This window comes from Electrophorus electricus, chromosome 4, assembly GCF_041902795.1.
Source record: "Electrophorus electricus isolate QZ-2024a chromosome 4, ASM4190279v1, whole genome shotgun sequence".
Lineage (NCBI taxonomy): Eukaryota > Metazoa > Chordata > Actinopteri > Gymnotiformes > Gymnotidae > Electrophorus > Electrophorus electricus.
Window position 1 is genome coordinate 35,901,973 of NC_137500.1, and position 24,222 is coordinate 35,926,194.

General features: G+C 46.2%; 1 protein-coding gene across 12 annotated transcripts in view; it reads right to left on the minus strand.

Annotated features, from left to right (window-relative positions):
- The window catches only part of pard3bb (par-3 family cell polarity regulator beta b), a 166,413-nt gene extending 144,357 nt beyond the window's left edge, over positions 1–22,056 (minus strand). For 10 of the 12 annotated variants that reach the window (XM_027025790.3, XM_027025788.3, XM_035523518.2 and 7 more), the window contains exons 1-3: positions 21,804–22,056; positions 20,923–21,111; positions 10,683–10,784 (exon numbers count right to left, since the gene is read on the minus strand). In XM_027025790.3, coding sequence (XP_026881591.2) covers positions 10,683–10,784; positions 20,923–21,039 — 219 coding nt within the window. In that variant the 5' untranslated portion in view covers positions 21,040–21,111; positions 21,804–22,056. Of the gene's footprint in view, positions 1–10,682; positions 10,785–20,477; positions 20,541–20,922; positions 21,112–21,794 lie in introns of those variants that run through there. The other 2 variants (XM_081713525.1, XM_081713526.1) reach the window with 2 other exon arrangements.
- Between the last annotated feature and the right edge of the window lie 2,166 nt (positions 22,057–24,222).

Below are 24,222 nucleotides of genomic sequence, written 5' to 3' on the forward strand. Positions count from 1 at the left end.
CACCCCATCTCCAAGGCATTCCATTAGTGTTTAATGAGAGACATGATTTAAAGGTGCGGTGACCAGACAGAGGAGCGTCACCTCCCCCATGCTGCCGCGGCGTGGTCCGACGACGACGGGCGGAGGGTGGTGGGGGGGTTCGAGTCATCTTCTCAATTCTGTTGACTGATAACATGCTGCAATTAATCATTTAGAGCATAATGTCGCACGTTCATGAGCAGAGACGGGAAATGTATAGATTTTTATAGCCATTTTCCCCTTCACAAGGACCACGCGAATACTGCAGCAGTAATCTACAATTCCAATGAGGAAGGTGGGGGTGGGAGGGGGACGCCGCTTCAGTCGCCGTAACAATGTTGTTGTTTTTTAAGCAAAAACTAAAAGACAGCAATATTATCTGGATTTGGCAGACTGGGTAATTCATGAAGGCTGAATCAACACCAGGGTTAGGCGCGCTTTATGCAACAGTGCGGTGCCATTATGCAGCACGGCCTGCAGTGACCAGCTCATTTTCATCGGCAACTGCATTGAACACGGGCAAGCCACAATCCCTTTAATTGAAAACACGCCACTGTCTAAAATGAGCTGCAAAAAAAAAAAAAAAAAGAGACCAACATGAGATTGCAGCCACTTAGTTCCCCCTTCTGACTATAAAGGAGAAGAAAGTGTTTGACCAGGGAAAAAAGAAGGTTTGAATGGCTTTTAATAAAACTAAAATCAACAAACACACAAAGCGGAGAAATGCAGTTAAAACAAAAATATTAAAGAACTATTGTATTGCTGAATACAATAACGTTTATTAGCATATACACTAGCGTCTGCTTCACAAGGTATATGTGAATCAATTTTATTGTAGCCTATATTAAAATGTCTTACAGCTTAATCTAAGGCTGTGTACCTTCTCAGATGCGAGATATTATACGAACACCTTCTACAGTCCTATACCGTCACAGGCTGAAGGAAGCCGGAGTTTTTATCTCATAATTACGGTGTGAAATCAACCCGACGCAGAGTGCAGCCTGATGAGATGAAGGAAATCATGTGGCATTCTCCATAACTGCCATGATACTTTTCATTCTCTCTCTCAGCTTCGCCTGTGCTGATGCTCTGAGGAGCGTTTTTGGTTGTTGTTGTTGTTGTTGTTGTTGTTGCTGTTCTGGAAAATGAACGCGTGCAGCCCGACACAAACGAGGCCGGCAGCGCCCTCGCCTCCCTCACGCGCGCGCACGCACGCTGCCGAGTGATGTCCATTTGCAAGGGAGGCTCGTGAAAAGGGCCAATTACCCAGCTCTCCCCGCCGTCTGCCTCCCCATCGTGGCTCTCGGCGGGCGGGGCGCGGGCCGATGGGACGGCCTCCCCTGCCCCGCAGGGGGGCAACAAATCCTCACAGCGTACGCACACCTCCAGTGGCCAGGCAGAAGGGCTGAAAGCCTTAGTCATGGGCCTCATTTCCCAAATGAGCACCGATTATCTCAATTATCTTAACGGCCGCACATCAAACTCGAAGCCTCGGTTTTTTAGGTTTTTTTTTTTTTTTTAAATGAAGGCAGCTTTTGTACCTACCTGGACAGCGAAGCAGCTTTTGACAGCAGTTCCAAAGCACCAAACAAAATGACGGAGGAGTCTTTTTGTCAAAAGGCTTAGCCTGGACCAGGCTCACATTCACTCTGCTACAAGGAAACAAAACTAGTGGCTTAAAACACGGCAGAAAAACAAGGACTAAACACCATGTTGTTATCATATTGTTATCACACTTCTACTTATTGTGTTTGATCAGTGTCTTGCGATCTATCAGAAGATGCTAGTGAGTCGTGACGTGTCGTGATCAAAGATTAAGCTGCCACATTTACCTTTGGTGCATCACAGGAATGCCATTATTCAGTAAACCGTGTGATCATTTGGAGTATCAGAGCCAGAATGTTCACACAACACAAGAGAGAGAAAAAAACTGATTTGTTATGGGCTAATAATCATATTACAGCCAATTACTGCAAAGGTTAATATTGCAATTATGATCGACAAATGATACACTGTGAGGTCCTGGATTACATATAAGGACGATTTTTTCCCTGTCTCTAATTAGTTACCAAAACAAAAGAATTTCAGATGAAATGAACTATTTGACAAAATTTCAAAAGGGGGCTGAGCTTTTAATGTCATAAACCGTGATGTTCATTTCATAGGGTTGAGCTAAAAATATGATCAGACTTGTAAAGGCTTTCAAGGCAAACAATAGACGGGCAGTGACCAGAACGCTGACAACTTTGTAATTTTGCCGGTTTAAAGAGCTCTTTTTCTGTCTTGGAAATAGCGTGCGGTTTCGCAAAGGGGCGACGGACGCCAGGCTAAGACGGCGCGCCGGGGCACGCTGCCCCCGAGCCATTACCATCCCGCTCAGCGAGCTTCACCCAGCCGACGTTTTTCTGACGCTTAATGGACTCGTTTATATTAGCGCCGATTAACCCAACAAACGCAGTATATAAAGAGCACATTTTTTACAGGCAGAGGCGCAGATACACGGGGGCTTGCGATGGGAGAAAACAAAGCGTATTTCTGATGCACAGCTGCACAAAGTGAAAAGGCTGAACTATTATTTATAAATTATCAGCATTAATAATGGCTGCCAGGCTGGCTAATTAACTAGCATGCGTGGAGAGGTGGAGTCCTCCGATAGGGCCAGAAGTCCTAAAGCAGTTCAGTGAAATAGCATCTCCAGTGTCTTAATTACTGTAATTTCCCGTCCACCGCGCTGGGGGGGGGGGGGGGGGGGGGCCAGCCAGGGCCCACGCTTCATTAAGTGGCGATGTTTATTGCCCTGGTGGGCCCCTCAAAAATATTAACACCAGTCAACACAAAATGAAAAGACAGTAAATTCTTCATTAAGACTTTCAGTTGTATCCATGGTTATAAGTTATACCCTCTTTACAGTAGCAACAGAAATGAGAATGAGAAAGACGTCCATAATCGTGCATTCGAAACAGTCACCAAGACACATCAAAGGAACGTTATTTATATAATATTCTCATTCCAGTCCATTTCTTGTCTCCTTAAAAACTTCTCTGATCTTCAGAAGTGGACATAAAGCAGAAAGGAAGAGTTTGGCAACAAGAGAGGATTGGGACTGAGCACCAGTGCTGGCCTCAATCCTGACACACTAAAGCATCCTCTGTCTGGATGCTTGGCAAACTGCACAAAGACACACACACACACACACACACACACACACACACTTCTGCTTACAGAGAACCCCTGGAGTACCCAATCCTGTCCATCTTCAACATGCCAACTGTCACTCACTCTCTCTGCCGCCAGTCACTAGACCATCCTACAGACTATACAACATACACCGGCAATGCACCGGCACCCTTTACAGCTTGCAGGGAAAAGCTCACAGGCTCTGTCCACCTCTGGCCAGATGTTAAGGTTTACAGACTCACACGCACGCTGTATCATACAAGCCTGGATCCCACCAAAATAACTGAGCAAACAAGTGGCTGAAACAGACAGGAAGGAGTGAGCCGTCGCAGCCGTGTGGCAGAGCTGTACAGGCTTACACTCTGGATCCTCAGCAAATGTGCAGGTTCAGACTGTAATAAATGATGGCAGTCTTCAGAAAGCGATTTGTGCTGCAGCTTCCTTTTTTTTTCCCCTTCGGAGAGGTCTGAACGGCTTTCTACCAGTAACCTGCGAGATAAGGCCCTGCTCACCTGAGTATATCGTACCTGTTTTCCCCTGCCTACTATCCTACAACCACATCCACGGCAACTCGCATCAAACTGCTTTCCTCTGAGAGAGAGAGAGAGAGAGAGAGAGAGAGAGAGAGAAAGAGAGAGAGAGAGAGAGCAACCTCATTCATTCCCCCAGCTGGTGGACCATGACTACGCCATACCAGCTCCATTATCAGAGTTCACACACGGAGTAAACTCTCACCCCCCACAACCCCTCCGCCCCACCCCGAATCGCTCGCGTCAGTTTCGCTTGAGCTGATGATAAATTAAAGCCACAGAACAATAACAACAACACAGAGCGGCGGAGCCACGCCGACACCAGTCAATATTCATCCCCAACGTCACCAGAAGGCCATAAATTAAAACCGAGGGACCGCGCACACGCCTCGCGCTGGGACCTGGGTCACCAAGCCTTTAAGGGCAATTTCTTTTCCCGCCTTTTGCGAGATGGTTAAGGGCGGCCACGGCTGATTGCTTTTTAGGAATCTTTCGATTTACTGCCGGGCGGTCCGTGCGCCGGAGGGACTCCGGGAGGGAGATCAGCGCTTAATTGACTGAACAAGATGGCCTCTCTCCTCCCGCCGTGTGGCACGGGCTCCTGCTGGGACAGGTCTGAGCAGGCGTCATCCCTGCCTGCCTGCAACTCATTATATTCATCCATCAGCTCCTGCTGAATATTCATCAGCTCACGCACCATCTCAGCCAATGGGCCGGCAGGCCTGCTGCGGGGTTAATGGCGATTGGATGGGCGAGCTCTGTAATCAAATCAAACTGCGTTTGGCATTGCAGCGTCTGCCGAGTGTGAGCTACTCGACCCCGGCGCCGCAGAGCGGCACTGCTGAGAGCCAAGAATGACAGTTAATTAATCTTGATTAACCTATTTAATAAGCATTAAGCGAGATTTTAAAGAGGCCTCATTGTAATCAGTTTCAAAGAATAAGCCTCATCTAAATCCAAGACACAAAGCTGCAGTTGAAAGCTAAAACAGTGGGGTTGGGTAGTTATCCTCTGACTAAATAGTGCTCTTTCACTCTCTCACTCACACACACACACACACACACACATTCTCTTCATTCTCAGTCAGTCACTCGGTGCAGTCCTAGGGAGAGCCGATTCGTGGGGGTATGGAGTCTTTAATTTGTACTGAGCACTCCAGATGAAGCAACGGCAGACATTCTAATCCTTCCAAATGTCAGCGCTTTTTTCCCCTCACTGGAAAAAAGCGATCATCAAGACTCCGCACGCCCATGCGCGCGCTCTCGCCGGCTCGGGTGGAGGCCGAGCGCACACCAAAGAAGCTGCACCAGCTCTCGTGGGAGCCTTTGTTCCTGACGCACTGTACGGCAAGAGGCCCCTCAGAACGGCGTCCAGAACCAACTCGTAGCATGCTGAGTATGAGCGCTTTGGCTGTTGAGGGGGGGGGGGCTGACGCACCTCTACAAAGAAACAATTTGACATGAAATCTGTTACAGGAGAGGCCAAGGCTAGCAAGCAAAAAGCTGCCTACTGTGTAACTGGGGAGGCCCCCACTGGCACGTGTTTCTATCATACATTTTGGGGTGTGCTCCTGAGGATGGGGAGAGCCCTTCGGAAAGAGGTCAGTTGGTTAAAAAAGTATCCAGTTTAAAAACAAAACTAGAACAACAGACCTATTTGGGGAATTTCAGAAGTGTCAGGGCTAAAATGGGTCTCAACATCCCGACGGCTTATGAGCGCAGCTACGGAGCCTGGTGGGAGTCAAACTGTGACGAACTGTTAATGTTTGGCATAACCTGGACAAGCCTAAGCCCTGGGCCCGCGGGCCAGCAGCGGATCTGCAACACCAGAACCTGCGTGCGCAGTAAACCGACGGGTCCCAGGCGGGTTCCAGACCGCCCTGCGCGGGACAGTGCTCCTTCCTGCTCCAGCACACTTGATTTAACTCAGCGGCCCATTACGAAGTCCATCATGAGCTAGATTAGGGGGGCCCACCGGGGAGAGGCAGGGGAGTGCCAGAACTGGAGCTACCAAACGGTGAACGCCACGGGAAGTCCGCACAATGGGGCTAGACCTGCTGGTTCAGGTCGGGGATACAGTTGCACCACAGAAAAACAACAAAAAAAACCAAAAAACAACAAAAAACAACACTTATTCCTGATGTTTCTTAAAGGCACGAGGATATCGAGCACAAACATAGTCCTGCAGCAGAGTCCCGCGTTGGGGCGATGCCGGGGGCCATTCGAGTTCAAAGCCGCAGGCACCAGAGACACGATTACAGGACGTAGACGCCTCAGGAGCATGTGCCCGAGACCCTTAACCTGTTGAACGTTCAGTACTGTGGTACAGTGCAACCCGTGCTGCACACATGAAACCGTATCCATAGAAACCAAACGTAACTATGGATCCTGAGTTCAAGGTGCAAATAAATCTGCTGACTACCGAAGCACAGAAACAAAGGCGCCGCCCCCTTACGGTCCAGTACGCTGGCAGGCACTGGAAAGATGGGGAAGAGTTCATCAGCACTCAGCGGAACAAGCCCTCAGCTCCTCTACCACCATCACCAGCCCAGTTCCCCCAGTGGCCTAGATCCTCCCTCCCAGTCAGATGGACCGCAGGCCAGCCGACTGCAGGTGTCTGTTAGCGATGTGTGTCGGCGAACAGCAGTTAGCCCTCTCCTCTGAGCCTGGGTGGGTGCTGCGGGGTTTTGCGCTCTGGGTAGCTGCCATGTGCTGGGAACAAAGTAACCTTGCCCCCGTCGACAAAGTAGCAAATAATACCAAACAGTGATATTTACATCCATTTCAGCTTCAAACAAGGAATCAAAGAGTTTCAACCAAACCTCCTTTCTCTCAATTTTAAATAATGTATCATTGAACAATAAGTATAAACAGAGTAAAAGTATTCTATTCTTACTATTTGATTCAAGATGAATAAACCTGGTTCATGGTAGCAGGCCCAGACTTTTACACCCTGCTGCAGATCTTGAACTGGATGCTGAATTTTTCATTTCTTGTCTCCTGTTATTGCCTCAAGGTAATGGATTATTCTATTTTGCTCTAATAAAACAGTAATTGTACATGTAATATAACTAAGGCAGTTCCCAGGCTGCCATAAGTTCAACACTACTCCAGATCACTTTAAAAGTAAAAATTGCACCGTTTTTACACCGTCGGTCCTGCAGTGGTATTCCTCAGAGAGCTGGGGAAAAACGAATCAGAACGCCTGACCATGCTGTCAACACACTGGTCCGCTGGTTCCAACCATGATCGAATCCACAGGAAACCCTGGTGCAAGAGGCCTCAGACCAGTCGCCGCAAGAAGGGCAAAGTTTGGAATGTGTACATCATCAGGATGAGAAGTTAAGACAACGCAGAGGGCCCCCAAAACAAATGGCCATCTGTCACGCCGCGCACCCAGTCAGAGACAACCGGGGTCAGCAAGCGAGACACACACCACCAGGGAAGAGGAAAACACAACACATCTCTTACGCTTGGCAACGGGTCAAGTCGCCATCAGACCAATGCAGCTCAGGCCAGGAGGGCGGGTCAGGAGGGGTCGGCGTTGGCGTCGGGGTTGGGACAGACAGGCACACTTGCCTCAGTCTTAAATTATGCAAGTGAAGCCGCAGGGCCGGGACAGGCCCCCGACTCAAGGTCTGCTTCCAGGCAGTACACGGGAAAAGACGCGGTAAGATACGGAGCAGCGGAGTGCTGTCGTAGACAGGGAGTGAGTCGTATGAGGGCAGAGGCTGGGTATTAGTGGCAGAGGGAGCCGAGCCAGGCTGATTGATTTGAGGAGCGGCCGACCTGCCCGCCTGCCCCTATCCCATGATGAATGACTGGGGGTTTTAATTAACCTTCTGCACACACATCAATATTATACAAACACGTTACTCCATTTTCCCGTCGCCTCCATTAGGCAGTAACCTTTAAACACAGCTTTGGGGCTGTTTCTGAAACACCAAGAGAAATGAAAAATTGTAAATAGGCTACTGAGTTGGGGAAAAAAAAAAACGTGTTGTGGAAAAAGTGTTTGAGGTTTTGTTTGCCCCTCCTTTCTTTCCTGTACAGCTAAAAGATAGCAGCGTGTGATGACAGCCAAGACCTGTACCACAACTTGGCTCTAGAGGGCAGTAGAGAAAAGTCCTATGCATTTCAACTGCACCTCTGTCCCACCTCAAACTGGATCAGAATAAGACAAACGCAGGACTTGGCATACCAGAGCAGAACAGCAACGCAACCCTGCTCTCAGCTTTACAGCACAGACCCAGATGAATATTCTAATTTCATTTTCAGTTCAGTTACTGCTGAGAAAGTGTTTTCTCATGTACCAGTTTATGCCTCCATCTGAATATGATTAAGAACCGTGGGGACACAATTAACACGTTCAGAGTGTGTGCGTGTGTGAGTGTAAAGGCTGTTTTGGGGGAAAAAAGGTCACTGTGCAGATTTTGTCCTACAGCCAGATGTCATTCTAACAAAGAAAGCAGACCAATCACAGGACGCTATAGCAACACAGGGCATGAAACTTCATGGAGAGTCCACTTACTTGGGTTAAATTTAAGATTGAAGCTCCAACAACCTGATTTGGTTAAAATGATTGCAAATCCTGAAATTATGAACTACTTGCTATTGGAATATGGCGTTGAAGCAAAGATGTCACAGCCAGCCTGTTAATTTTCCTACTAAATATCAAAGCTTATCGCAAGCTTATTAAAGTTAGAAAAAAACAAATATGAAGAAAATTGTGTGTATTCAAAGTTTCAAAGTTAAAAACAGACCATTTTTTATGCTATTAACCGACAGCCTGTATCAAAACTCCCTCAGTCCAGTTATGGCAAGCAGAAGGTCCTTAAACTGACGCAATTGTGTGAGTCATCTTCTATCCTCAGTTAGGCTCATAACATGTAACCATGCTCTCATACTCTCTAACTTTTCACTCTAACCTCACTGTAATTCTGACAGTACTCACAAACCAAAACATCTGCACAACAAATATTTCAAACATGTAGCCTATAAAATGATTAAAAGATAGACAATGTGAGTGTGTGTGTGTGTGTGTGTGTGTGTGTGTGTGTGAGAGAGTGATTGTATAAAGGACTTTATTAAAAACACAGGGTCTGGCAGGAGAAAAGCTACTGCCTCAGCGTGTGTTTGTTTTGCAAGTGTGTGTGTGTGGTGTGTGTGTCTTTGCAGTGGCAAGTCTGCCCCGGGGCTGTCTCTGAGCTATGTTAACCATGCTCTGTGGAAGAGGCGTTGGCATGGTAATTACCAGGACGAGGGTCGTGTTTGAGATGACAAGAGCAGTGATCCCTTGCCTTGATGAGACAGCTGACACATTCCACACACACACACGCACTCACACACACTCGCACTCGCACACACTCGCACACACTCGCACTCACACTCACAAACACTCACAGCCTCCTTTATGGTAGGTCCCTTACACACACAGTATCTGCAAGTAACAGGTCACAAGCAATTGCTTTCAGTTTCAGGGAAGATTGACAAAACGGTGCAGGCACGCCTGTGAGTGGCAGGGCTATTTGATATGCTCTAAGCATTCTCTGAAAATAAAGCCTTAAACTTGCCCTGCACTGAACCTGGCCTCAGCGTGCCACATTTCTATAGCAATGTTTCCACACTAATCGTGCTGCTTTCAGCATGCCTTTAAGCTTAAGGGTCATTTAAGTACATTAAGATACAGACCACAACCCATTAATTTGGTGCATGAGAAAACTGTGCATTTTAATTCACTGCATAAGTATAAAGAAAGTATTCAGGAAAAGAATCACACATTTACACAGAGACCAGGGGGTGATGAATTCCTGGATCAACAGGAAACGCTAATGCTGGCTGTGACATTTGGGGAAGTTGTCGCCATAGCAACATGGCCGCAGAGAAAGCGCATTCCACATCACACCCCGGATTTATGAGCTAATTCCTGCTCATGCAGGATCAAATCATGTGTGCATGTGCGCGTATATACAGTAAATGTGTTTTTATTTGCGCGAATCGATCAATTAACACAAAGAAATGTTCAGTATAAAAGCATGGGTTCCTGAGTGCTCAAAGCTAAGAGCTGTGCCAGTAATCTTTAAATCATGAAATGCTACTTCTTAGGTTGCTGCTTAGGAAGAGGCTCCCTTGCCTATGGCCAATCATACACACACACACCCTCTGCGCTTATGAGGCAACATCTTAGCAACGTTCGCCCCCAGAGAGGCCACGCCTACACAGCTTCCTTCCCTCCTATTAATTAGTGCGGGGAAATCAAAGGCTTCGCATCTGATAGGCCACAGGACACCTGAACGAATTCAATTAGGAGGAAAATGCCCTTTTGAGTTATTGAGTTAGGAGTGTCCGCACAATCCAGCACACAATAGAAGCAGGAGCGCAGAGGGCGGACAGACGTCCGAGCGAGTCTGGCTCAGACGGACGCTGCCTTCTCCTCTGTGAAAATGACTAGGGAATGGGAAAGGATCAGCATTTGGAAAGGTTCAAATTTCCATATGAAACTGAATTCCCCAGGAAAAGGTATGCTATATAGCCATAAATTACTATACAGCTGGACTGTCTCAAATGTCACAGGACATTCTCTCTCTTTTTTTTTCTCCCAGTGCAGTCAACGGCAATTTCCAATGTGACACATTTCTCTGCCATCACACCTTGGCACGCCTCTGTCCGATGCTGGGGAGTCTTTGTTAACTTTCTGAGCTGCTGTCCGCAAATCGCGCGAGGAGGAAACCTGCTAATCGCTTCAGTCTGCCGCGCAATCCTGCAGATGCAAGTCTGGCCAATACTGTGTGGGGGAGGCAGCTAACTATCCAATGTGCATGTGGCACAGATGGGGATCAAACCTACACGGTGTCGGTGGGGTTCGCTATCGCGCTGCTGAACAGGGCTTTTAGCAGCCAGACACCACGATTAGGATATAAACACGAACCACAGTAATATCCAAGTCCGTTAGCCTTACCTTGTCCTTATCTTCCACCAGGTCGGCGAGCACATCATCGGGGTCCAGAATTCCCCCGTCACAGTATTCCACGTGGTGGGTCCGCACCAGGAAGTCGCCCTCCTGTACAGCACACAGACAGGTGTTGATATCCACATCGGATGGAGGAAACGGGCTTACACAGTAGCCCAAAGCCTGGTCTTAACAGTTCCTCCCAAACACCTCCACAAGGCAGTTCTCATGGTGCTAATCAAACTCTTTTCTCAAAGTGTTGATGATGGTTACACAGATACCTGTGTTCAAACACACAGCTCAAATGTAACTGACATCTGACATCAGACATCTAAACGTGGAAAAATGCTACAATTGACCCTGATCCCCAACCAAGTAACAAGTAACAGGATTCATTTAACAGAGTTAACTGTTCCGTCATGACTGTGTGAGGCAATTGATAAATACATCAGAGAATAATGGTTGTTTTTGGGCTCAATAACAGTTTAAAAGATTGGTGTATCCAAAAATGGTTTTCTAGCCCCAGGAAATTAAACATTATAATACAAGTTGAATCAAACTGCAAGGTTCCTAAAGATTACCACCGGCAATATAGCGGAGAGGGCAGTCTAGCACCATTTTAAGATAGTCCACTACGCCAGAGAATTACTGACTAGTAGTCCCTTTTGTAAGACGCACACGCACCCACACACCAACAGTGTCTCTTGTTGTGGTCTCTGAGCCATCTGCTGATGTGGGCTTGATGTGTTGCTACTTGGCTGCTTGTGGACGTGCGCTAGCTTTCTCGTCTCCGCGTACAGCCGGGAACGCTCGCTCCGCTCTCTGCTAACCCACTAATCATTAGCACCTGTTCCGTGGCAGCTGACAGAAGTAAGTTCAAGAGATGGCGCACCTGGGGCGAGTCACGCTTTTGCCACCCACGGAAACATCATTTCATTTTTCTTAAAATAAATAAGTGAAAAATGTCAATTGTCACCGTTATTTATTAGGTTACCATAATTTACTGGCAGCACTGAAATATAGCTTGAATGTATACAAAAATATACACATACACTGAAAAACATCTGATCTCAGCAAGGATAAAACTTCACTTTCCTCCCACAGTACATTTCTTTACTATAACAACGGTTTCCTACCATGGCTTACTACCATGTGTCTGCCGATCACCTTCTGATGAGATCACATTCTGTCTCTGGAACAGCAGTAGAGTCCAGCTCCAACCTTTCCACTGCTCATGACAGAGTGCACAACGAAAGAGGGAACGTACAGAGCTACGAATTCAATTTTTTACGGCGAGACACTTGGGTTTCCTAGGAATGGAATAAGCCTCGCCTTTGGCCAAATTGCATCGCCATTGCTGATTCACCTTTGGAAATTCCTTTTAATCTAGACATGGACTTTATTTACACAGCTGATAACCTGCCCCTGCAGGTGTTCTGCAGACAGACACGGAGACAGCAGAACATCACGATCCCTCGAATCTGAGCACATTGACAGTGTTTCTCCCAGTGGGCAGAGTGAGGGAGTCACACAGGCAGCTGAGCTCAAGGAGGAAGGAAAGTAATGTGTAATAATATACTATATGTATATATGTATATATGTATGTATGTCTGTATGTGTGTGTATATTAATTACATTGCACTGTAGAAAAGCAAGAAAAATAAAAACAGTATTTGTGATGGAGCGACAGTGAGATCTTTGCCTCAAACAAGAAGTCTCACAACTGTAATTACAATATGTATCTAATAAGAACAAAAACGTTGCTTACATATCCTTAAGGCAGTACAATGTAGCTCATACATATGGGACTATACTTTGTAATTACTCGGCTTGTCTTGGCAGAGAATTTAAAAAGTACTTAACACCACTTGACAAACCGTGACTTAGCATGGAAATACGGTCTTGCAGAAATATCTTATTTAATAATGTGCTAATATTAAGTAAATGCTCGATACGTTATTGCAGTAATGAGGAAACCTGACTAATGTGTGATACCTTCTAAACAGGCCTGTGTGCTTGGGTCTGCTAGGAGCCAACAGGGGCCAAAATTGGCTTCAGTCATCAGAAAAGAAGTTATCAGAAACGGTTGTGTGATGTCACGAATCACAGCTGGGAAAAACCACACGCACATGAGACGCAGACACAACACGCTACAACATCACTGTAACCAATAATGCCTTCCTTTGTCTACGAACACAAAACAATGTCAGTGTCATCGGTGCTGGCAGATGACTGGTTAAAAGTCAAACAAAATCAACCTGACTGCTACACAGAGGATGGGATTATGACAGTTCTGGACTGGCATATTTGTAGCTGTTCATGCCAAGAGACTTATTTTTATAGCATCAGCCAAACTGGAAGTCAGCTGAAGCACGTATAGCGATCTGTACTGCTGATCTGTTATTTACTATGTTATTTACTCTGTTTATTGCATTAGGAGATTTTAACATCCAGACATCATGAGAGTTTAACATCCGGACATGGTATTTCAGGCATGCTGGACACTTTTATAGCTTCATCTAATTGGGAGGCCAAGAATACATACTGGCATGAATCTGTTTCTAGATCTGATTTGCTTTTTGTCATAATCACTCTTGAATATCATTTCTAAAGCCTATATTTTTAGTGTTGGGGATGGAAGATGCTGACACATTAGTTTAATTATACGCACACAATCTCATAAGCGTTCGACGTCGGACAAAGATGGTGTCAAGAAAACACTCCGGATCCCAGTTCATTCCCTTTTGCAAAACAGCCTGCACGAAGCCAGAACTGAATTCCTTGTCTTCTCAAGACAAAGCGCTTGTAGTCTGTCTTAGAATACATTTTATGGAGAGCTTCGGTGCTGTGGCTTTTCTGTTTATTTTGGGCGAGCGCCTTCCTGTGACAGCTTTCATTCACGAGAGATCTCAAATCCTTTCAACAAACCCAATGCAGATCAGAACCAAGAATGTGTTTATGTATTCGAGTGAAGGAAAACAAGCTTCAAAATGGCGCAGATGAAACATTACGTCCGTTCCATTACCAGGAATGGCTTCGACGGTCGCCTGCCGTTACGCCTGCAGGGATCTGGATCCAACACAGCTTGGCTCTGGAATGGGGCAGAATGGGACCGGATGCAGTAAGCGTCTATCTCTATGTAATACTGAAGTAAGGTCACCATTCCCAAATCCGCAGTCGTCAGCTGTGGGACCGCTTGCTCTGTTTCAGTTTGTCATGTATTATATTAATCCCTTCCATTTCAGTGCAAGAGAGAAACAGTTTTGTGTTTTGAAACGAGGGTTAAACATGCTTTCTGTGCTCATGGTAATGCTGGAAGCAGGAAAGGCAGCTGTAGGACATCATCACGTTTGGCCTACCCACAGGATGCGCAGGGTCATCCCAAGACAAAACCTGCCTCTGCATGACAGTTCCTGGGCAGACTTCTCTATGCTCACAGCCCAGACGTCTGGAAGGATTTCACCTACTTCCTAACTCAAACTGGCCAGAAAAAAACGGGAGACAACAAAAATCTAGAAACCTCTCAACTGAACCATTCTTTCTTCTACAGTTAACCAAGTTCACTCTAAAACAGGGCACTCAATTTTCACATCCAAGCTGACTGTACTTCTGGGCAAAGAAAATATAGAAAGCTTTGAAGTACTACAGAACATTCTGCCATAACTGGCTCAGTGAGGGTTAGTGCACGAGGTGTGTGATCAGAAAGGCTTTCTGTGCTGACACTTTTCCTTACAAACCATGTGTGATGCAAGACCTTCGTGACCTAGCACAAAGACACACGATCTGCTGCACAGTCGAGCATCTACAGTCATCTGCAGTCAGCAGGGCCACGGGAGCACCACGGGTAGGGTTATGGATTTGCTGCTTGTCCTAGTCATATTCCCTTGGAATGAATCCACTTGGTGCTCCTTAATGCAACACCTTATGCTAATGGAATACATGTCATTAGTACATGTATAATGTAAATAGATACAATGGTTTCACTCCTATGTCAGTTTGTTGACTCATCTTTCTACTCTTATTTTTGCCCAATTTATGTACGTTTATGTGCAATTTATGTCTAGCTGCTGTGGCACTGCAATTTCCTTCAGGATCAATAAAGATCGCTCGCTCACTTGCTCGCTCACTCACTCCTTAAGCTGAGACCACCTTGAGTTTTGCAATTGAACTGAAGTGAAATGCAGCATCCATTCAGTTAAATCCTACGTCAAACTGTCTACAGCAAATGTGTCTTGCCCCAGTCTGGCGGTGAGTTCCTACAGAGGACAACAGCATCCCTGCACATGCTGTGTTAAGGCCACCAACACTAGCAAAGGCAATCCTGAAATATATGATTAAAAAAAACCCCACTAAAACATCCAACCTAAAATTGCAAGTGCTGTCCTTAAAATGCTCATGATTACCAAACAGGAAGATCATCACTTATTTTTTGGAGCAAAAGAACTCCTGGTCATATGAAACATTTGGTCTGAAAACACTGCGATGGCAGCGATGCAACAGAAGCACAGAAGCTGCTTTCACTGGATTTCTCAAGTTCATCTATAAGCGTGGCGAGAGGCCACTAAACGAGGGGCGGCCGACGTTTGGACCCATGCTGGCTACGCGCCAGACAGAGGAGGAGAGACTCAGGCAGGCGTGCAGGAGGCCACAATAAGGTTCATTTCTTGCCCTATGACGAGGGTGTGTGTTCGGGCGCCAGCGTGGAATAAAATGATGGAAATCTGCGTGGCACTCGCCATTTTCCCATCGTTTTCCTGCTGATGGCGGCGAGCAGCGCGACTCCAGCTGCTTTCGCTCTGCCGCTTTTGTCTTAGATGTCAGGGGTCCATTACCAAGCCCAACATCATTACCGCGCTGATGAGAACGGTGATGCCGATGGTGGTGACGGTAACGATGGTACGATAAGAGACGCTGTCCATCACCCCACCTTCGCACTGCATCCCTGCACTTTGCGGTCAAATATGAAAATACCATTTCTGATGCGAATCGACTTTAACAAACACGGTGATTTCTCTCCTCTGCCCTATTTTCTCTTATGAGCTGCTTAATGGCCTGAATGAAATGAGATACTTTTTTATGTGGTATAGCACAAATGAAATTAATATTTGCAAAGCACTGTAGCTGTATGCGTACGGGTGTGTGGGTGTGTGTGTGTGTGGACTAAATCAGTAGTTAAATGAGGCTAACAGGCACAGGAAGATGCCTGTTCAGACAGCACATCTGGCCAGTCTGCTCAAGCTCAAACTCTGTGTGCTGGAAATGTCCAGTACTAGAACAGCTCATTAGGAAACAATACCATGTGTGAGCACACGCGCACGCACAGGAACTGTCCCCATCTCTATGCACCCTCTTGCAATAATATCTTCAGGCGGAGGCCGTTGTCCACGCAGTTGCCCTGTTATCCGTGATCTAGGCTTGAAGGAATGCTCCTGCAGACACTGACAAGGCTATCGAATAGCACGTACCATGGATGACGTGCGGGGTATCCATTAAGTTTAAAGGTAGACCGCAACAGTATGGAAGCAGTAGAAGCGGTCTGCCCGAGCATCGCTATTTATGCGAAGTATTCCAACATTCAGCTCCGCAAATTGTGCGGGGATCCCGTGCAATTCCGCGGCGGTCTCCTGCGAAGGCGAATCTGCCTGCGGAGAACGCTTGACTGGCGGTGTGCTACTCACTCCAATTTCTGTCAGTCATATTGAGTTATGGCTCGCTGGTTATGTGATTTATTGGGGGGGGGGGGGGTTTATCAAAATTTCATTTAAAATGATGCTGCTCTTCCCTTAAAGAGGCACCTTGGCTGTCGCAGAATGGCACATGGTGTGCAGGGCAATACGCGTGCTTCCCAGCTGTGCCATCACATCACCTTACCCGAACGCACTTCTAATTAACACAGCAATGAAGCAGAGGTTTATGGTGGACATACAACGTGGTCGTGCCCGACGTCTTCATTCAATTTCTGAGTACAGTCTGGCTGCTGGCCATCAGACGATTCTCACCGCTTTGTCCTAAAATCCCCACCAACGCTGCTGTGCCTGATAGCCGGACCAAGCCTGAGCCTGAGAAGACTGGTTAACTAGGCTGGTTTACTGTAGACTCGTTAACTAGGCCCTAGGCTGGTTTACTGTAGGCAGTGGGCTGGTATATTGTGATCTGGTTCATTGTTGGCAGTGCATTGGTTTACTGTGGACTGTTTATAAACTGATATTCTGTGGTCTGGTATGCTGGTATTTGGCTAGCTTACAGAGGGTTAGTTCACTTTGGGTAAGGTCACTATAGGCAGTGGGGCAGTTTTCTGTGGTATGTTTGGACCACTAGAATGGGACGTTTGGGACACTAGATGCTAACGAGTTCCGTTTCCGAGGGGAGGCCCGCTAATTGTTTTCGCTGTGCTGGAGGCGGGCCAGGCATTTCGATGATCTCAGCTCGGCTCAGCGTTCGGGCGCCTAGCATTCCTGCGCGTAATGAAAAAACAGCAGAGCGGCAGCTGACGTTCGCCCGGGTAATTAAGCAGCCTGATAACATCCTGAGTGACTCCCGAGCGCTTCCTCCGCCACCCCCGATCCCTCTGTCCCCGCTCCCTCTCTTTCCGAGCCCTGGGCCCTCAGCACATTCCCTCCCTCTGCTCTCGTCTTCGCTCGCTCCCTTTCTCAGGATTTACTGCCTAGGGCCAATGGCTAGCAGACACACAGGCACGGAGTACTCAGGCGTTACCGCGAGTTACCAAGCCCTGAATATTTCTCGGAACTCTGGCTCCAGATCATAGGCGTCACGTCGCCCCACAGGAAACAGACATGGCTGGGTCACTGGAGACGCCTCTCCAAAGACTTCCAAGCAGCGAAATAAAGAGAGCAGGAGTGCAATCAAGGGTTACAGTACAGACACACACACAAAAACAGAGCAAATCCTTAAACAGTAATTCTGCTCCTTTAAAGTGACAGCACTCATACAAATACACGTGACGCCATTTTAATAAAAGAGGAGGGGGATTACTGCATCTAAATCTAGGCCACTGCTCAGTTCACTGTAGTCCCAAATCACAGTAAATACATAATTGCACAGCTGCAGGAAAACGTCTCCGATTACCATAACAAAAAAAATGAAAGGATCTGAGGCGGCTGAGACTTACACAGCACTCGCTGAAATCTGGTCTTTAATGACTCCTCTTGCCCTCCGCCAGGGCAGGAGGATGCCGGAGTGCGGCGGCTCTAAGCGCCGACACCCGGCTAAGCACTGCCCAGGGCCACATGCCGCACACGACGCAAGGTCCCCTAATTTACTGCCGCCTGGAGAAGTTAAGCGGCTGTAAAGCAACGAGGCATGGACGCCCAAAGATCAATCTCGCTGTGTGTAAACCTAATCCAAGCCAAATGAGCAGAATAAACCAAATGAGGGGAGCGGGGCCGTCTAAGCAGGCTGGGCGGCGTGCTATGCTACAGCTCAGCACTCAGACACGGGCCCAGAGCAGTGACAGGGGCATCAAGCGTGTGAAATGTTCAGATAGAGACATGGCCGCTTGTTACATGGTTAATCAATGTAAAATGAAGGAGCCCATCCCATTACCAGCAAGATTCTAAACATTTAGGGAGGAGATGGATTCGTTATTAAATAAAAGTATAATCACAGATCTCAGCAACTTAATAAGCCTAGACATAATGAACCCATTAACAAAAGTCTGCTCTTTAGACAGCTGACGGATGACAAAATCATTTTCAAAAGGAAAGCCAGGCCATGTAATATAGCACAAGAAAATCATAGGTAGTGATGTTATTGCTGGCAAGGATGTTAAAACTCTAAAGATGGGCCTATATGGATCAGGGTACTCCGGCTCATTACGAGACAAGCTGAGGCAAAATAGGGATTTCATTTGCAAAGAGGAAACAGATCATTTATGAGGGAGAGAAGGCATTGCATGACTAGAATAGGCGACCGCAATCCAAACAACTGCTCTACATGTCTACGAGCTGATCACAAACAGAGCTCTCAAATGCCACAGAATCCACTGAATTCTACAAACAGTTAACAGGGCAGTATCTCACGTATTGCTGTGCAGCCCAGCATGGTGACTTTCTGTAGGACTACATGTGATGTAAAGTGTCCCGCTGGACTATAACTTTGCTTCCGGGGGAAACGTGCTTAGTGATGCACACGCGGCCACCTGCAGAGCTTAGTGGTTAAATATATTTTCCGATGCATTTTCTGATACAAAGTCAATTGCTAACAGACTGTATTTAGTGGATGACAAGCTTATAACGGAAATAAAAATGGCTTTTTTTTTTTTTCTAAAAAACACTGCCATGGAGGAATGACATCATGTCACATGATTTCTATAGTCTCCCTACTTTCATGAATAAATTCAACATTATGATTATTAACTCTGTTAATGAAGCTTCAGAAGACAGCTGAGGGGCATTTGTCAGAAGCAGCTCATATGCTGATTCATATACTGCCTCATAGGCGAGCAGAAACAGTAATGAAAACAATCTATCACTTAAGATCGATAGCAGAGTGGAGCCAGGACTGATGGACCATAGTGCAGTATAATGTTGCCTATCAAGGGTAATGTGCTAACCCAGTGCTACTGTGCCGTATACGACCACCAATCATAAGGGTTATATGTAAGCCAAATGTGTGTGTTTGGGAGAAGGTGAGAATCAGAGAGAGGCTGCAGGAGAGTGTGTGTGTGTGTGTGTGTGTGTGTGTGTGTGTAAGAAATGGGCAGAGACAAAGAAAGTGAAAGAAACAGATTGAACTGGATATATGTAACAGGTAGAAAAAATGCTATGATTAGTACATGGGTACACGTACAAGTTAAACCAATGGCTGTGTGTGTGTGTGTGTGTGTGTCTCCTCTCTTCTGTCTGTGACCCTAAATAACTTAGGTAAGGGTAAAGACAATCTCTGTGGGCTTGTATCAGACAGCTCCCCTGTCCTGCAAATGGGGCCTAGGAGATAGCAGCCAATCACACTCCCCACTGACAGCTCCATCCATCCAGTGCAAGTCCAACTAGCCCAGACACCTGCTCCACTAGGACTAACAGCTAATAGCACTGTTCCAGCACATGCACACGCACCAGAGTGCATGTTCATAATGACGCATTTTTGGACACACGCGGTGCGTATGCGCTTGTGCTCAGAATGGGACCCCAGTAAGGGCACTAGAGTTTTTATAAACCATGCTGACGGGGACTCGTACATCACACACCCATCCGTTCCGTTTCGCCCAGGAAGAGAACAATACCAGCATACCAAAACCTCTCATAAACACGCCGGGCAATCTTGTTACACAGTCCCAGCCTTCCAATACCACTGTATAATATTAGCTTTTGGTGCAATACAGAGTGGCCTCCAGAAGCATTATAGACCTGCATCAGCGGGTAAGCACCAGGGCAGCCAGTCTCCTCATCGGTCAGCCTGCCACCTCTAAAGGCGGAGCAATAACACACAATAACACCAGCCCGGTAAAGCTTGCGGCAATCTAAGATCTCATTTCCAACCGCTGGCTTGACAGGGACACGGGACAAGGAGCCAGGCCTGTTATTAGGGCCCAGATCATGCGGCCTGATGCATGAGGAGAGAGGGATCTGCCTTTTCCCTCCGTCCACGGGGACTAGACGGAGGAGAGGCGCGCATGTGCCTCTCAGGCCGTTGGGCTATTTAAATAATGGAGCCAATATGAGGTTGAGTAGCGACAGAGCACAGTTCTGATGAGGAGTCAAAGGGTCGGGGCTCTGGAGAGTCAGTGGCCATGGCATTTCAGATTTCATTTGCATTTAACGCAGAGTGGATATAAGTCACACTGACCCAAGCCAACAGCTCTCGTAATGTCAAGCTTCTCACACCTGTCCACATCGGAGTTAGATCCTCTGTAATGGTACAATAAGTATAACTACAGGCAGTGTTAATGTCAATACAGATGCTGAACAGAGAAAACCCTTTAAATGATTTTTTTTCCTACATAAACCGTTTTGGGTCCATATTACGTTCAATTCCTTATCGGAGCATAACTGAAAAAAGTGGCTTTCCGATGTGGTGTCATCCTCATGGGATTTTAGTCCCATTGCAATACAATGTAGGAGTCATTAGGTGTCCTAGAGATAAATAATAATGCACTGTAAAATTCCCCCAACAAAATAAACACCACAGTTAAGTGTTTTTCTTATAGTTTAGGCTAAGGTTACCTTAGAGTTACAGCACATGGGTAGGCAATTAGGAAATAAGCATGGAAAATTAAAGGTTTCATCTTTACCTGTTCCATTAGTTTCCTGTACCTCTGCGTGGCTTGATGGATAAGGTCACGGACAGTCCATCCTTCTTTGCACGGCACAACCACGCCAGTCCGTCCGAAGGTCACTGTAACTTTCATGTTTAACCCACCTGCTGATGCGCTGCACTGTTTACGGGCTGGCCCTAAGCCGTCCTCAGCCAGCTCCAGAAACTGCAGAAAGACAGACAGACAGAGACAGACAGACAGACAGACAGAGAGAGAGAGACAGACAGACAGAGAGAGAGAGAGAGAGAGAGAGAGAGAGAGGGAGAGAGCTAGATGTTTGCGCACCTTACCTGGCTATGCGAACCCTTACGAACTGACATAAAATTACGTTCAAAATTAAAAACCCAGTGGTGATAAAAGCGGATAAATCACCACCGAGGACAAAAAAAAAAAGGATTTCTGTATCGCCGTAATGGTTTTGTAAGCTTCAAACAGAGACCGCTGGCCAGCTAGAGACAGAAAAGAAGGCAAAGCGTTCAGATTGATCTGTCTTGGATACGCTGATGCCAGAAGAAGCTTACAAGTTACACCCTGGCTAGCTAGCTGGCTAACTGTCGTCTAACGTTAGATTAGTGTTCCCGGAAAGTCTGACTGACGGTAAATGGGTCAGTTAGCCAGACAGCTATCTAGTGACCAGTGGCTTCATCAGTCTAGATAACACTGGGTTAGCCAAGCGGTCGGCTAACACGGCTAGCTAACGACAAACGTAAAGTTGGCCTCACTGCTTATTACACATTAACCAGCAGACAACAGTGGGATACAGTAAAAAAAAAAAAGAAAAAAAAAAAAAGACTGGTTTAGTGACTGCATTACTGCGGCTCTGCCCTCAAATCCGAAAGCATACCAACCTAACTTACTTGGAGAAGATGGAGAGGCAAGCGGGCTACAGCGGCAAAAAACTCTCAGGCGAGTCAGCGGTCCGGGGACCAGTTACCATCCTGTTACTCGACCTGAGGAAAATGTGCCACTAACCCCGACACTCTGCAGACACGAATTTACAGTCTCCACGAGTCGTCGGTATGATTTGCGTGGCTTTTCTGTGTGATGGAGTCTGTCGCCTTTCCTCAGGCTCCCTCTGCCTCCACTGTTGTCCAAACTTTGTTGGGCCGCGGTGACTTTGTTAAAGGGCCAGCGCGCCTTTACTTTACGACCTCTGGCTCCAAAAGAGCTTTTCCTGTAAATGCACACTCTTATTAGTGAACCAGTGTGCAATGAACATGATGTTCCTGTAAACGCACTCTTATTAGTGAACCAGTGTGCAATGAACATGATGTTCCTGTAAACGCACTCTTATTAGTGAACCAGTGTGCAATGAACATGATGTTCCTGTAAACGCACTCTTATTAGTGAACCAGTGTGCAATGAACATGATGTTCCTGTAAACGCACTCTTATTAGTGAACCAGTGTGCAATGAACATGATGTTCCTGTAAACGCACTCTTATTAGTGAACCAGTGTGCAATGAACATGATGTTCCTGTAAACGCACTCTTATTAGTGAACCAGTGTGCAATGAACATGATGTTCCTGTAAATGCACTCTTATTAGTGAACTAGTGTGCAATGAACATGATGTTCCTGTAAATGCACTCTTATTAGTGAAACAGTGTGCAATGAATATGATGTTCCTGTAAACACACTCTTATTAGTGAACCAGTGTAAAATGAACATGATGTTCCTGTAAATGCACTCTTATTAGTGAACCAGTGTAAAATGAATATGATGCTGCAGTGTGGGTTAAGTGAGATTCCACACGCACCCAAATGTGTGGAATGACACCTAACATTGATTTCCCATCAAGAGGTCTGATGAAAAACATTTGCGGAATAGTTCAGTGCAGTTTGCTCATGCTTGTAGCCTGATTTCTTTTCTGGGTCACAAAATTTAAAAACTGCCTTGCTTAAAACTGTTAATTAGACCTTGAAGTGGAAGCAGTGCCAAATAAATTCATTTCGAGGTTGCAGCTGAATAATTGAAAAGTGGCCTATAAATTATTTGCTATTCTGCCATCCTAGCCGATTTGAGGATGGCATTTTAAGGAACATTAGCCTTTAAAGTAAGTCCCTGTAGCTTAAAAATAGTTGTGTTATGACATCTGACCTCCATAAGCAAATGCAAAATTATTACAGTCAGTTGATTAAGGAAGAAAGTGTTTTCTTCAATAGCTCCATTTTGCCCAAAGTCATTTTCAGTGATGGCGCTGCAAGTACAGTTTTCCTTAAATTTCCATGCCAAACTTAATATCGCAAAGAAATACTTTTCTCCCCGTGAACCCGTCTCTTTACTGAAAGAGGCAGGCTGGCAAGCGCCGTAGCCTTCCTGTGATCCACTACTACATCATGCTGTTTTTCCATTCAGGCTCACTGAAGACCAGCTCTTTTAAGGCAGGCCAACAGAAGCCTCCCGTCCTCCCGTCCTCCCTGGGATGCCCTTTTTTCTCTCCGTTTTTATGCACCAGAACTGCCTCCCTTACAGTAGACGACACAGACAGGTGCGGCTTGTACAGCGCCGTTCACCCTTAAACCTTCGGGAAGCTGCAGGCGCATTACAGCACTATTTGGGATTAAGTTGGGAGTAAGAATCTTAACCCAGTTTTCCCAGGAGAAACTCTAAGTTTAGCCTACCACCAGACACCATAAAGTGGACGTATTACATTTTAGTAGGGCCAATGCATTGATATTTAAAAGCCTTTGTGGCACTACTAAAATCTGGTTTATTTACAATTTGGGATTTGTTATTGTGATAAGGCAAAATTCAAGACTGACAAGGATATACCAACCAGTTCCTCTACCAGGTATTATTCATAGTTTTAGTTATCTAACAAAAATGATTGAAAATACCCCACAGAGACTGGCACCTTTCAGGCTAGAGTGTTCTGATGATCTTGCACAGGTGTGTTAAACTGGAAGCTAAAAAGGATGTTTGAGGCCAGAACTGCCAGAATATTTTTTATGGTTTTAACTGTAAAAAGGAAGCAAAAAGGTAAAAAATTGACTTTGTGTGTTTTTATGATTTTGTATTTTATACCAGGTTCCAGGGAAAGATGTTGTATAGTATAACACTACAAGGAATGCCTTTCTAACCTTCCCGTCTTGCTGGCTGAATTACCATCACATTCTAAAACTGCTTTTCCTTGGAAATTCCAATAGCATCCACCAGACTTGAATTGGCCACTATAGACTCCGATGAGGGCACTTTTTTGCTGTTGTAGGAGGGGGAAATTTTGGACCGGACTCAACTAGACCACTCTGGTAAAAAATAGAAAAAATTAAAAAGTA